Here is a 13,869-nt window from a genome sequence, read left to right on the forward strand (position 1 = left end):
GACAGGGCTGTCCCAGCCCCGGGGTGTGGGGGCAGTGGGCTGGCAGCCCCACACTGGGCTGGAGAAGGGCCAGGTCTGCTCCAGGGTGCTGAGGTGTTCAACGGCTGGAGCTGGGCCCCCCCCACGCCTCAGGGTGCTGCTGCGGATCAGTCCCATACCCTGGAAGGTTTGGGGTGCTCAGTGCAGCCCAGGGAGGGGCTGTGGGAAGAACCCCCAGGCTGAACTTGATATGCAAGTCACTGCTGGGGAGGAACCAGGCTCATGAAAATGCCATTTCCACGCAGTCGCTCCTCTGACCATTATCCTGCCTCAGACAAAAGCAATTTACTCTGCCTGTAATAAAGCAGGGGTGATAACGAAGCTGCGAAGAGCTGTGACAGGGACGGTGAGCCGCAGCCAGGCCAGGCTCTCCCGGCGGCCACGGGGACCAGGAGAAACCGGCGGTGGGTGTCCTGGTGCAGTTGCTTGTGCCAGGGCCCAGCCAGGGGGATGCGCTTTTCCTTTCAGAAGTGTGCAACTTTATCCTAAAACCAGCTGGAATACAGGTTATTGGTTTCTCTTTTAAGCTGGTCCGGTCTGTGCTGAGGTGAACCCGGCAGGGCTGGGCGGTGACTCCTGCTCCCGGGGTGACCGGTCTGGACGCAGCAGGTGCAGGTAAATCCCTGTTCTGCTCTGCCTGCAGCCGTGAGCTGGTGACAGGACGGTGCTGCTCAGCAGGCTGGTCTGGGGGTGACACCGCACTGCAGGACCACAGCACAGGTTTCCCAGGGGATGTCTGTCCCTTTCTGGTAGGAGGAGCGCGGCACAGCGCGGTGCTGCGGCTGGGGAACCAGTTTGGGCAGCAATACTGACACCATCACCACGCTGCTCATCTGTCACACTGGAGCCCCAACCAGCGCTAAAGCGATGGCAGAGACGGGCTGGATGCGGCATCTGCACCTGATGGATGAGACTGATCAAGTGCTACAACAATCCAGAAAATTCTGCACCACCCCCCAGGCTGCTCTGGAGCACCAGGTAATATTTCACCTTTCTGCCTCTCCTGTCAGATCAGCTCTGAAGGGTTCCTTTGGACAAAATTCAACCCAACATTAAGCACTGAATACATATTTTAAAAAGCATAAAAAGGTAAAAGCTGAACTGCAGCCCTGTCCTACCTGGTAAAAAGCCACTGACTTGTGTTCTCCCTGCAGAGGCAACCAGGAGTAAAGCGATGGGGGGTGGGGATCAGCAGCTGTCCCCTTGTCCCAACAGCTGAGACATGTTCTGGATGCTCACCCGGGATCCCCAGCAGTGACGCACATGCCTGTTCCATGTAACAATCACTTTATTGCTTTGGTTTTTGTGATTTTGAGCTTCCTTCAAATATCCAGGCCAGACCCATCCCTGTGCTTCACCCGCACAAAGCTCCATGGGCGTCTGTTGGAGGCAGCTGCTGCATCGGTGCAACGTACCCACCTCATCCTCAAACACAGTTTATAAATAATAAGCTTCTGTCCATGGGTAAGGTGTTCAGGCAGCACCCTAGCCCGGGCAATCCTTCTCCTGTCCCCAGAACGATCGGGCTGATATGGGGATTTTCTCCAGTGAGCTCTGTCCCCTCTGTCAGGGAGGAGGGTCCTGGTGGGCGCCAGCCCATGGCTCCACGCTCTCCCACTGCTGCAGCTGCTCCAGCAGCCCCAGTATATTGTCGGTGAACTCGTCCCGCTGCCGCCCCATCCCCGGCAGCTGCACCGGCTGCAGGCTGGCGTGGGGGGGCCGGTACCTGTCGGGGCAGCAGATCTCGCTCAGCAGCAGCCAGGTGCTGTCGGGGTCCATGTGCATCAGGTGGAGGAAAACACTTTGGAAAAGAGCAGGAAGAAAGGGAAGGTGTGTAAGGAGCAGGTCCTTGGACTGACCCCCAGCAGGGTCATTACCGGACCTACTGGAACTCTGGTAGGGATTGGAAGGGACCTCAATAGATCATCTAGTCTAATCCCCCCGCCGGAGCAGGAAGACCCAGATGAGGTTACACAGGAAGGTGTCCAGGCGGGCTGGAATGTCTGCAGAGTAAGAGACTGGGCCTGGGCAGCCTGGGCCAGGCTCTGCCACCCTCACTGAGAAGAAGTTTCTTCTCAAATTTAAGTGGAACCTCTTGTGTTCCAGTTTGAACCCATTACCCCTTGTCCTACCATTGGTTGTCACCGAGAAGAGCCTGGCTCCATCCTCCTGAGACTCACCCTTTATATATTTGTAAACATTAATAAGGTCACCTCTCAGTCTCCGCTAACATTCTGCGATTCTGTGTCTGCAGCCCGAGGCCGGAGCAGAGCTGGAGGCTCACGAGACAGTGAAATGTCTCCTGTGCCCAAGTGAGGACAGTTCAGAGCTTGCACATCTACCAGCAAGTGGGAGAAAGTTACTGTGCACCACGGTAAGTTATCAACATCAGACAACCCGGTGGCTAAGTGGCCCGGGCTTTGGTGTCACCACAGCTGCTGCTGGCAAAGCCTCGGACATCAGCCAGTCCCAGAGGCGACTGCGAAGCGTTGTATGTGCTACGTGCATCTGGTGTTTTTTGGACAATATACAACAAAAGAAGTTGTATACGTTGCCCTGTTTTTTAGTGAAAGAGGGGCCAATCCCCCTGGACTTCAGTTTTCAGAGGTACTGAAAACAAGGGTATTTCTGGCCTGACTTGGCTGCAGGCAGAGATGAACCTGAACCGAGAGGTTTTGTTTATGTGAGTCTCCCCTCACCCCAAGTCCTCATTACCTGCCTCCAAATTTTCTTCCTTCCCAATAGCACCTTTCACAATGCAGGATTTTTTTTAAAAAAACAAATCTTCATTAACAATAGAATGGAGGACAAGAGGAATGACAACTTCCTCTAGTGCTTTACTGCTGTGTTGACGTTTTTCACTTTGAATGTCAATGCCCCAGGTAATGCGGGGATTTGACTCCCGAGTGTGCACTTCTCACCTCTGACTGCAGCTGCAGGGACAGGACAGTCCTGCTGATCTCCGTGTCTGCTGAAACCATGGGGCCAGGAGAACAACAGCAGCTCTGCAGCCCCTTCCCCACCCACTGCGGGTCCGGGAGCTCCTGCCCCTGGGGCTGTGCTGTCCCTGGGATGATCTGATAACCTGAGCTGCACTGCTGACAGAACAACTTGACTTTTACATTTCCAAACTAACTCTGGGGTAGTTTCTAAGCAACCTGTTTCCATGGCAAAGAATCCTGGGGTTAATCCAGGTCTATTTTCTGTTGTTGCCTTTTTTTTTTTTTTTTTTTTTAATACTTAAATACTGTTTTATTGAATTTTGCCTTGTGCAGGTGGCTGTTTTCGTGTACTTCAGCCCGGCTTGTGAGTGACAGCTGTCAGTAACTGTTCCACGAACTACACAATCAAGCCAGAAGAGGTATGCTGTGTAATCAACTTGGCTATCAGAAAAGGTCCAAGAATAGCTCACATTTGTTCCAGCTAAACAACCTGTTCTACCAGCACAGAGCAGTCTGGCTGTTCTGCTGCCCTGTCTTTTCCCAGGCCCTAAGCAAAGCCACAGCACAGGGACAGGCAGCAGGACGGGTCCGGCCTTGGGCTTCTGTGCCAAGTGTTTAACCACAGACTGCACTGCAAACTGGGGAAATGATTCCCACATCCTGGGGAAAAAACCTGATCCTATCCAGACGGCAGACCAAAAGGTCAAATGTTAAACTGCACAGGCTGTAAACACTTACTAGGAATTAAGTGTAAATTTCAAACCAGCCACTTCAAACTGGAAAAGCGCAGAACTCCTGGGAAGTGCTGACGCAGGCCAGGGACGGTTTCTTGATCTCTTTTCCTGCAAAGTATTTTCCCCCAAAGTGACCAGCTTCTCAGGGATGATGTAAAACTGATGAGAAGCTCAGATTTACGTGTTGTGACTGCCAGTTTGCACCATATTTCCGCCCCGCTCCCACACCAGCTCCTTGCTGCTCATGGCACTGCCTGATTTCCATGGGAGCAACGCTGAGATGTAGCTGGGGTTCCCCAGCCTTCCCCAGTGCCTCTGCGGGGTTTTTTTCCCAAGCTTTGGATAATATTCCTCTCCAGGAATACTCCCAGCAGTCCCATTTTATCTTCCTCAAACATGCTGGGTTCATTTCTAATGTTTTTTCCCTAGCATCTATTTTTGTCTGTTGAGTATTGCATGAAGCTGCAGCTACAAAACTCACTTACTCCCACTGGTTCATCTAATAGAACTACAGGGTCCCATAAATGGGATTAAGCAGCCTCCTCGGGCCATGATGACATCCTTGGAAGACAGCCAAAACACCCTTTTTGTTTTCAGGTTTGTTTTTTGTTTGGGTTTTTTTTGTGGCTCCAGCACCCTGGCCAAAAAATCCTGCTTAGCCCTTCGCGTATCTGCAGAATCCTCACCTCCCGCAGGGAGTTACTGGGGCTGGAGCTGACTTTGTAAGACCCAACCTTGTTCTTGGCAGGTCACAAGTCATGAGTTGAGTAAGAATCCAAAAGGCTGAGCAAAGGCCAGTGAGTATAAATCAATATGGCAAGCTGATTCCAAACATCCTTTTACCTTGTAAGATTTCTGCAGTGATAAAGCTGAGTTATGTGACGTATGTTGGCACTCATTCTGCAGCTAAGATTAGTTCTGGTCTGTCTGTTTTTGGAAGCATTTAAAATGCAGAATTTTTCATGTAGCAGGCTGATAACGCTGCCCTTGTTGAGATGGAAAGGGTGTCACTTGTGATGACCTGTGTGTGTTTGCAGGGTTAGTTCAGCACACGGAGAGCCAGGCCAAGGGCCAGGGCTGCCGGATGCTGGTGGTGCCACAGCCAGGGGAAGGGGCTGCGGCACGGCCAGGATTGGATCCTGGTCCTGGTGCTGATTGCTATGGTACAAACTGTAATTTTGATTTTCCCAAGCTGAAACCTCACATGTGCTATAGTTAGAAGTGATGTGATATGTTTAACTCTGATCCATCCAGGACCAGGGATCACACAGGACTAAACTGAACAAAAAGAAAAGCAAAGTGAATGCCAAGTCCTGCCACGTGTGTGGTTAGTACCGGGCCAGCCATGATCCACGCCTCAGTGCACGGGTGAGTCCGGCCAACAGAGCTGCACACGGGAGAGATGTTCACAGAGCCCTCGCTTTGTTCGGTGAGATATGTAACACACGGTGCACCAAAGGCATGGGGGGAGCAGTGTAACGTGGCATTTTTCCCTTAAAATAGAATAAAAATAACATACAGGAGAAAAATGTTATTTAACCCTGAACTTTGCTGCTCCTTTTTCTCCAATAACAAGGAGCTCGCTTCACAATATAGCTCCTAATAACTATTGCATCATAGGGCTAATTCAGTATTTCCCCCACCCCTGCTGGGGGGGGAAATTGCACAGCTTTTCAGGCTTCTTTGTTAATGATTTAAAAGCTTAAGATTCCAAATATCTAGATGAATCCTGGTGTTCTGCTTTCTGTTCCAGCATTGCTTACACAGATGAATGCTTTATGTATAAAGGGTATGTGAGCTCCCAGTGCAGAGCCCCTCTGCAGAACAAACGCTGCTCAAGCCTGCTGCGATGCAATAAAAGCCACCAAGATAAAAATAAACCTCCTCTCCCCAGCGCAGGAACACAAACAAAGGTACGAGTACAGCTTGAGAGTGCTCTGAACTGCTGCCCAGCCACACAAAGCACTTCAGCTACAGGAGGGCCATGCTCAGGTGAGGGAATGGGCAGCTCTGGCCTTTGCAGCAGCCAAAACTCCAGCACCCGGGAACTCGCTGCCCGTGGGGAGCTGGGCCACCCAGAAAGGGGAGGCTGTCCCCTTGTCCTCCTGCAGGGACAGAGCTGCTTGGCTTCCTCATCCGCTGCCCGAGGTCTGTAACTGCCTGGGTCTGGCTGCTGGCATGGCTGGCCGTGTTTCCAGGTGACAAGAGATGACAATAGCAATTTCTTCTCCTGGCAGCAGGAACATCCTGAGCAGGAGTTTGAACACCAAGCAGCAAAGTATGTCTGTCAACAGCTCACAGAGCTGCTGCGTGTTCACCTCAACTGTTTGTGCTCTTTTCACCTCTCCCAGCTGCCTCGGAGCAAGTCTGGTGCCCAGACTGACAATTCCAAATCAGCCTCTGTCCGCCCAGCAGAGCCTGCACTGATGATCACAGCAGCCCAGGGAAAACAGAAGGATAACACACATAAATCCCCAGCCTGCAGAAGGTACAAAGCGATAAAACGCATGGGAGTGTCTGGCATGTGTTCCTGTGTAGCTGTCCTCCCCCTGCAGTTTTATGCCACCAGTGGGCCAAGAGCCCTGAATATTCGAGCACAGGAGGTGGTTAGAAAACAGCAAGCAGCACCTGGCTGCAAATGCACGGCGAGGTTACCTGACCGTCAGCTGTAACCTGTGGGCAAGCCCAGCTCTCCAGCTCATTTTGGGCAGTCACTGACTCTTCACCAGAGAAAGGGGTTAAATTCTGTGAGACCCTGTTGTATGGGACTCAGATGTGCAGGAGGAAGGAATGGGGAAGGTGCAGAAGGGAAGGGGTTACCATGCTCCCTCTGTCCAGTGTTATTTGCACATGTGATACACCTGTGTTTAACAGACATTACCTCTGGGCAGCTTCTTGCAGTTTCATGGGCTGCTTGGCACTGAGGTAGATCAGGCAGGCATCTGCCACTTTATTCAGGTCACTCTCGCCTGCAGAAATGGAACACAAAAGAAGGCTAGGAGGAATCCGACTCAGCTGCGGCTGCTGCCTAACAGAACTGGCTCTAAATTGGCAGCAAGTGGCTTCTGAGCCTTTGAACTGCCTGACCCAGAGCTATTCTGACCTTGCCTCTTAAGCCTCTTGCTGCAAAGCCAGGAAAGCAATCAAGGGCATTGCGAAAGGAAAAGAGCAACCGGCCAGCAAACCTTCTCCCTCATCAAAGGCAGCTCCAGATATTTAACCTGGGACAATTTCAGAGTTTCAATCAGCAGAAGAATGTGATATGCTGCATTTAAAGGGTCACCCAGAGAGATGCCTCAAAACAGAACCAGTCAGCTTAGCCAGAAGCCTTCTCTGGGCTCCACTTCTTCAGATAACGAAGAACAAAGCATGGCCCAGCAGGCATCGCTGCAGCTGCACTCCACCTCACACCCTCTTCTCACACACAAGCGAGATGAGCAGCAGACTCTGCAAGGTTCTGGGCACCGTCCCACCATTTGTCTCTTGAGTAATGAAGAGTGACCAGCCCCTGTGAGTGGACAGACAAAAGTCCCACAGGACCTGGGTGGCAGGAGTTTGGAGATCAGGAAACCAACCCCTGGGGCAGCAGAAGGGTGAGGAGCAAGCACAGGCCTGGGCAGCTGAGAGGATCAAAGAGGTGATGTGGGCAGAGCTGTGGCACAACCTCTGCTGCCCCCGGTACTCACCCATGTCCAGCCGCTGGCACAGAGCACCCAGGCCCTGCAGCACGGCCAGCTGCAGCTTGAAGGCGAGCGTGTGGCTGTAGATGGGCCCGGCGCGGGCGCTGGCCGGGGCCTGGCTGCGCAGGGAGCTGGTCAGCGCGGGCAGCACGTCTCTGGAGAACCTCTGCCTCAGGAAGTCCCCGCACCGCTGAGCCAGGGTGCACAGCACCTGGGGGACACAACCGGTTACTGGGGGCAGCTGGGACACCCCACCAGTGCAGGACAGGCTGTCATCCTCCCGTGACACTCCTGCAGCTGAGAGCAACACACCCACACCTGCCACAGCTTCCCACAACAAGCAGAAGGCAAATGGCCAATGGAGAGACCTGCACACTGCTCTTCAGCTCCCCAGGGCTGTCCCAGGACTGCCCTTCCCACACCAGCACAGCAGAGCTGAGGAGCTCGGCAACTCGGAACTGCTGGAGGACCCTCCGACGGAAAATGCCATTAAAATATAGATTCCCTTAGTGATGGAAACAGTCCATATTTACAAGTGTGCTAGTGAACAGAAAGACCAATTGCTACAGCATAGGGCACCCAGCACTACTGGTGTGTGCCCAGGCTCAGAACCAAACCAGCCCATGGAATGGCCTTAAATACACCTGAAAATGGAGGAAGATCCACAGGGACAGAACACGGTTCTCTCTCAGAACTTCACCAAGCTCCTGGTTTCAGTGTGCACGACTGAGATGCTGATTATGATGTACTTGGCTTTCACTGATATTACGCTGCTTGTCCTGAGATTTAGGAAGCTAGTCCTGGGGGATTTCTTATAACAAACGCCAAACTTCATGCTCATTGTAATGATCCCTCAAACTTTTGAAGAGTTAGTTTCTGTGTAGTGATCTCTCCTTCCTTTAGGGCGGGCACGTGTGAGGTATGGCTACTCTGAAATGCTAGTGTATGGCTTCTTGAATTTGGGGAATTGAAACTCTCCTTTTATTCATACTGAAGGACTTTAAAATTAATCTGGAGAGCAGAGGCAGCGCTGTGAAACCCTTCCGCTGGCAACCTCTGCAAACGTGCTTTATTGTGCAGCTGGTGAGTCAGGAGAACGCAGACAGCTGATGTGGGCAGGAGCTCTGGAATAGCGTCATTACGAGGTTACGACTTTGCTTAACCTCTCCCCTCCCCTGCCAATGCTTCAATCATGGAACAATCCCTTCTCTTCAGCTTAAGACTTCCAAAAGCAGTGCTGAGACTGCGGCTCCAGCAAGGGCAAGTTGCACTGTACAGTACCTCTGACAGCTGCTTAGGCTGCAAAAGAACGGTTTTCCACTTCCCTGCAATAACCACTCACATTGCTGTTTCCCCCAGGAACAGTGTCAAGGTTTTATCTGTGGACAAGCTGTAGTGGGAGCAGTACAAGCCTGCGCACGGCAGGCTGGTGACCCCGTGTGCCAAACCACATTTAAAAATCACCGCACAAGCCCAGCGCTTCTCTCGTGGGCTGCAGCGCTGCCTGTTTGCCTCCCAAGCAGCAGCAGCGTGAAGGCTGCTGGCAGATCTGTGTCCTTACCTTGAAGGCTCTGAGCACCGCCAGAGGGTCGTCGCTAATTAGCCGGGTGACAAGAGCTGGCCAGGCACGGTGAGCCAGGGGAAGCAGGTGGTTTCCGTGAGGATGCAGCACAGTCACGCAGAGCTCCAGCACGTCCAGGGCCTGGCAGGAGGGGCAGGGAACAGACTGAGCGCTGTGGGGCCAGGGATCCCCGGCACAGAGCCAGGAGAAAGGAGGTTTCATACCAAAGGTACAGTTTTACCTCAGCATGAACTGGGATAACAGAACAGCGCACAGAGCACGGGCTTGTTTGAAAGGGACCAGCGGCACAGCTTGTGCTGGAAGCAGGGCAGGTCCTGGCCCTTCCACGGGCTGAGCTGCGTGCGGGACCCGGCTGCTCCCCGGCACGGCAGCGGGACCACCGGGCAGGGCTGGGGTTGCTGCGGTAAGAATCTGGGTTACGCCTCACTGCTGCATTTTCTGCCTTGCTTTGCAGTTTCAAAGGAGGCCACCTTCAAAGGGTTTTTATAATTAAAAAAACCCAGGCTTTTCGCCCTGCTTATCATCACCCCAGCAACTTCAAAAATGTTCATCAGTCTGTGAACTACAGTCTGAGGAAGGGGGATGGGAGACCTAGATGGGAGAAATACGATTCTGCATCCTCCACCAAAGGCTGAGGCACGAGCCTTGACTACCATGAGCATCGAGGGAAGGTGCCTGACGTGTAGCCATCCTTCAGATCCTGATCGGCCTGGCTGCCGTTCTTGAACTGGACTGCTTCCAGAAAACCACCCCCCTTTCTCTCACCAGCCTGGGGAGCCTCTGTCCCAAATTAGCAACTTCGTTATGTTAGGAAGCCCATTGTGTTAATGAACTACCAGCCCCCTTCCTGGGCCCCGTCTGCCCTCTCAGAGCAGAGTTTACAGACCTGCAGCCGCACACGGAGGTTCCCATCAGACAGCAGGTGGATGCACCTCTCCATCGTGTCCTTGGCCAGCTGAGCGTGGCTCGGCAGGGGAGCTTCTCCTTCTGTGTCTGGGCCATTTGGGTCCAGCTTAGCACAGGGCTGAACCTCATCTGGAAGGCAAAAACCATTACTGAAGCCCCGAAAATGATTTGGGAGTTCTGGGAGATCACAACACCCACCCACAACTACTCTGCAAATCCCCAAGTGAGGCCTTTGGCATTTTTTAACCTATCTGGATACAGTCAAGTCTGTGCTTGAGTTCTGCAAGTTAAGTGTCAGATTCATTTAGGAGCGTGGGACTGGGGAAGGTCTCTGTTCTTCACTGGACAGTGCAGTTGATCTGACATTTGCAGTGTCTCCTCACCATGGACTTACTTCCCATTGATTTTTATTAAAAATGAAAAGTCTGGGTATTTAAAGATGAAGTATGTAAAGGTCAGGATTGCAGCACAGCCCAGGAAAGACTAAGAAGTTCCCTGCATGAATGTCTGCAGGACTTGCCAAGGCCAAGACAGAAGGGAGTGGTGGCATCATTAGCTGGGAGAAAATGGTACAGGGGCTCCCAAGGGAGGGGGAGGAAAATGCAGGAGGATCCTGGAACAAGGAAACTTTGCATCCTGAACCCAAACAGCCTGTGATGAGGTCAGGAAAAACAGCGTGCTTGTGTCTTAGAGCCAGACAAGCCTGGATCAGCAAACATTTCACTTCCCCCACTGCCTCGCACAGAACAAAGTGAGAACACGCAGTAGCACCTTCCAGCTCAGGCCAGCTCAAAGCAGCCCCGAGTGTCAGGAGCAGCTGGGCTGTCACCCTGCTCCCACGGCCCCGTCTGACAAAAGAGAACCTGAGGGGTCATGGTCTTCCTCCAAGCTGAACATGCTCTTCCCCAGACACTGACCTGCCTCCTCGTCTGTGTCAGGAAGATCGCCCTCCGCAATCTGCTTCTGTCTGACGTAGTCGAGGAAGAACTGCTGCAGCTCCTGCCCTGTCACCACCTGCGGCCCCAGGGACAGAGTCCTGCTCTGGCCCTCAGCAGCCTGGAGTTCCTCACTGCAGGATGAGCCAAACCACCGCACTGCAAAAAGGGAATCGATATGTTACTAAGCGATCATGGTCCCCTCCTGAACATCAACAATGTGTTGAGAGACAAACACGAGTCTCATGGGACTGAACTACAGAATAGGGCACCTGCTGTTGCATCACTCTGACCTCCCTGATGGTAGGAGAACATTAAACCCCCCCAAAAAGAGGAATACGCTTCATATGCTCACACAGAACGTGTATGGAAGCAGGAAATCCATCCTTTCTGGGCCACTATGGGCTGTGTTCCTGCACATCTGCAGGCCAAACAAACTGGCTGTGGAGGGGGAAGCTACTGGCAATCACTGCCCCACCAGCACAGCAAAGCTGCCACCAGCCACGGCACCTCAGCTGCTGGAACCTCCCGTGGCAAGGTGTAACGTCAAAGACAAGAACCCTTGGCTACAGTGAGCCTGAACTACGCAAAGGGAACGTTGCTCAGGTACCTAATGCTGTCATGACTGAGTGGAGGACCCTGAGGAAAGTGGGAGCCTGGTGATTGTAGGACTGGTCTAGAGCAGCCAAGACATCTTGGATAACATCTTCTACGAGAGGCAGCAAGCTGGCATCTGAATGCCTCAACATCGTGTCCAGGACCTGGGAAGCGTGTGGCTGATGCACCAATTGGCGCAAATTCAAGGAAATCCCGTTCACCAGATAGTCCGAATTCTCATTTATCAAACTCTGCACAGAGTCATAACCACAGGCCTCGCATATGTCTGCCAGTGTCCCCAGCGCCGTCTCGCTGATGAGCAGAGTCTTGTCACCGGCCTTCTCCAACACTGGGTAGAGAGTCGACAGCAGAAGCAAGCGGAACTCCCTCCCCAGGACAGCGGCGAAGCAGCCGATGCCTTCCAGCTGGATGCAGATCTGCCAGATGTTGCTGTTCATGGTGCGGGTCGTTGCGGGAGGCTCTGGGGACGGAAGGAGAACGCTGCTGCACGCGCCTCTGGGACGGGCGCTGAGCTTCGAATGCTGCACAGAGTGCTCGTGGCTGATTTCTTCTGCATCAATGCTGGTGACCAAATACCAGTTTGCCTGGTCTGTGTACTCATCAAGGACGGATGTTACGGACCCTTTGAGATCATCCACATTCGGTGAAACTTCCCTCTCCCGAAGGACATCCACGCCCATGCCAGCAGCCCCGGCCAGCAGCTCATTTAGCACCATGGCTGCCTGCTTTCGGTACATGCCAGACTCACTGTACAGCGCTGTGAAGTGATCCACGAGCAAATAGAGGTTCCCATAGTAGCCCAGGACACGGCAAACTTGCTGCAGGAGCTGGAAAACCTTCTCCTCCGTGAAGAAGCGGAAGTATTTCCTCTGCCACCTGCGTGCCAGGGAGCCCGCGGGCCCGCACGGGCTGGCGCTGCCCCCGCCTCTCTCCTCCACGATCTTCACATCCGTCACGTCCAGCTCCAGGACCTGCATTAGCGCTTTGGACAGACGCTGGAGGTGGGACATGGAGTTGAGGACAAAGTTAATCTTGGGGCCCAGCAGCTTCAAATAGCCCAGTAAGAGGCTCAAAGTGGAAACTTTGCCTGTGTCATCCTGAGTGTTGATGAGGCGTGGGAGGGCTGTGGCGAGGGAATGGAGGTTCTCGGAGAGGACGTCAGCGAGAGCCCGGTTCTGCGCGACCATCCCCTGCTCAGCCATGCCCTGCAGAACCTCCTGACACCGCCTTTGCACTTCGGGGTTTTCGTCGTTCACCAGCCCAACCAAGGCCTTTAAAAGGTGACTGAATGAGTCCACCAGTGACCGACTGCAGTTCTGCAGCAAGTGCTGGACCAGTTCCACCAGCTCCAGCCTCACTTTCCAGTGAGGGTGAACTGAAGAGGATTCAACTATTTTACGCAGGAGGAGCAAGAGTTTTTCAGCAGTACTTTTACTCCAGTCGGGCCCTCTATGGACCATTAGTTCTGATATTCTGCTTTGTTCCACTGGCAGCTTTTCTTTATTCTTTGGGACTCTGGCTAGCTGTGCATCAGCCATCACCAAGCCAACAATCAGATAAAAGAGTCTGATGGCAGAAACGGTGGGTTTGTGACCTTGTTTGAGGTCTCCAGTAATAACCCGAGACAGCGTAATGGAAATCCCAGGCAGAAAGGAAGCAAACAAGTCCCCACATCGCTGCGCCTCGTCTGCGTCCAGGCACCGATGCTCCTGGCAGTCACACTGCAGGACTAGGACCTGTAAGCACTTCAAAGCACAGATCTTAATTTGCTTTGCTTTCTCGTGCTCCGCCAGGCCCAGGAGTGAAGACACAGCAAATCCCAGGAGCGGAAGGGTGGCGGGCTGGTACAGGGACAGGACGACATCCCCGTGAGCTGAGTGCAGTAGGGTGCGCAGCGCCTCGATCACAGCCAGCGTGAGCTCCTCCGCCTGCGGGGCCGGTTTACCGGAGGCGCCCGGGGCCGGCAGGCAGGTGCCGAGCTCGGAGAGCAGCTCCCGCAGCAGCTCGGGCCGCCGCACGCGGGTGGCGGCGAGCACGGCGGACACGCACCGCACCGCGCTCTGCGCCAGCCGCTCCCGCCGCGGGCCCGGCGCCCGCAGCGCGAAGCGCAACGGGAACAGCACGTACTCCTGCAGCTCCTGCAGCGCCGCCGCGCCCACCGCCGCCAGCTGGGCCTGCAGCCGCGCCACGTTCTCCGGAGTCTGCGCCCGGGTCAGCTGCACGCAGACGGGCCGCAGGGCGCCGAAGGCCTCCTGGGGGGTGTCGAACACGGCCATGCCGGGGGCCGGGCCGCAGCCTATGGGCTTCCCCCGGGCCGGACCCGCCGCGCTCGGGCCCGGGGCGGCCCCTGCGGGCCGGGGCGCCTACCTGCTCCCGCGGCGGGGCGGACACGTACCGGAAGTTACGCTGAGAGAGCTAGGGCTATCAGCGCGA

General features: G+C 54.0%; 1 protein-coding gene across 1 annotated transcript; it reads right to left on the reverse strand.

The window, feature by feature from the left end:
* Positions 1-1,309: 1,309 nt before the first annotated feature.
* On the reverse strand, positions 1,310-13,825 carry TTI1 (TELO2 interacting protein 1). Its single transcript, XM_021283791.2, has 7 exons — positions 11,429-13,825; positions 10,801-10,977; positions 9,864-10,012; positions 8,957-9,097; positions 7,402-7,606; positions 6,597-6,684; positions 1,310-1,840 (listed from the first exon to the last, which is right to left on the reverse strand). Exons 1-7 carry the CDS (start codon positions 13,710-13,712, stop codon positions 1,606-1,608), a joined length of 3,279 nt encoding a protein of 1,092 aa, XP_021139466.2. The 5' UTR covers positions 13,713-13,825; the 3' UTR covers positions 1,310-1,605.
* Positions 13,826-13,869: the final 44 nt, after the last annotated feature.

Source organism: Columba livia, chromosome 16 (assembly GCF_036013475.1).
Source record: "Columba livia isolate bColLiv1 breed racing homer chromosome 16, bColLiv1.pat.W.v2, whole genome shotgun sequence".
NCBI classification, from domain to species: Eukaryota; Metazoa; Chordata; class Aves; order Columbiformes; family Columbidae; genus Columba; species Columba livia.

Excerpts from the sequence above, each read along its gene's own strand:
- TTI1 (XM_021283791.2), bottom strand. The coding sequence starts at position 13,712 with ATGGCCGTGTTCGACACCCCCCAGGAGGCCTTCGGCGCCCTGCGGCCC. Across the intron at positions 10,013-10,800 it reads TGACACAGACGAGGAGGCAG|ATGAGGTTCAGCCCTGTGCT; the intron begins GTCAGTGTCTGG and ends TTTGCCTTCCAG. Across the intron at positions 7,607-8,956 it reads CGGTGCTCAGAGCCTTCAAG|GTGCTGTGCACCCTGGCTCA; the intron begins GTAAGGACACAG and ends TGTGTCCCCCAG.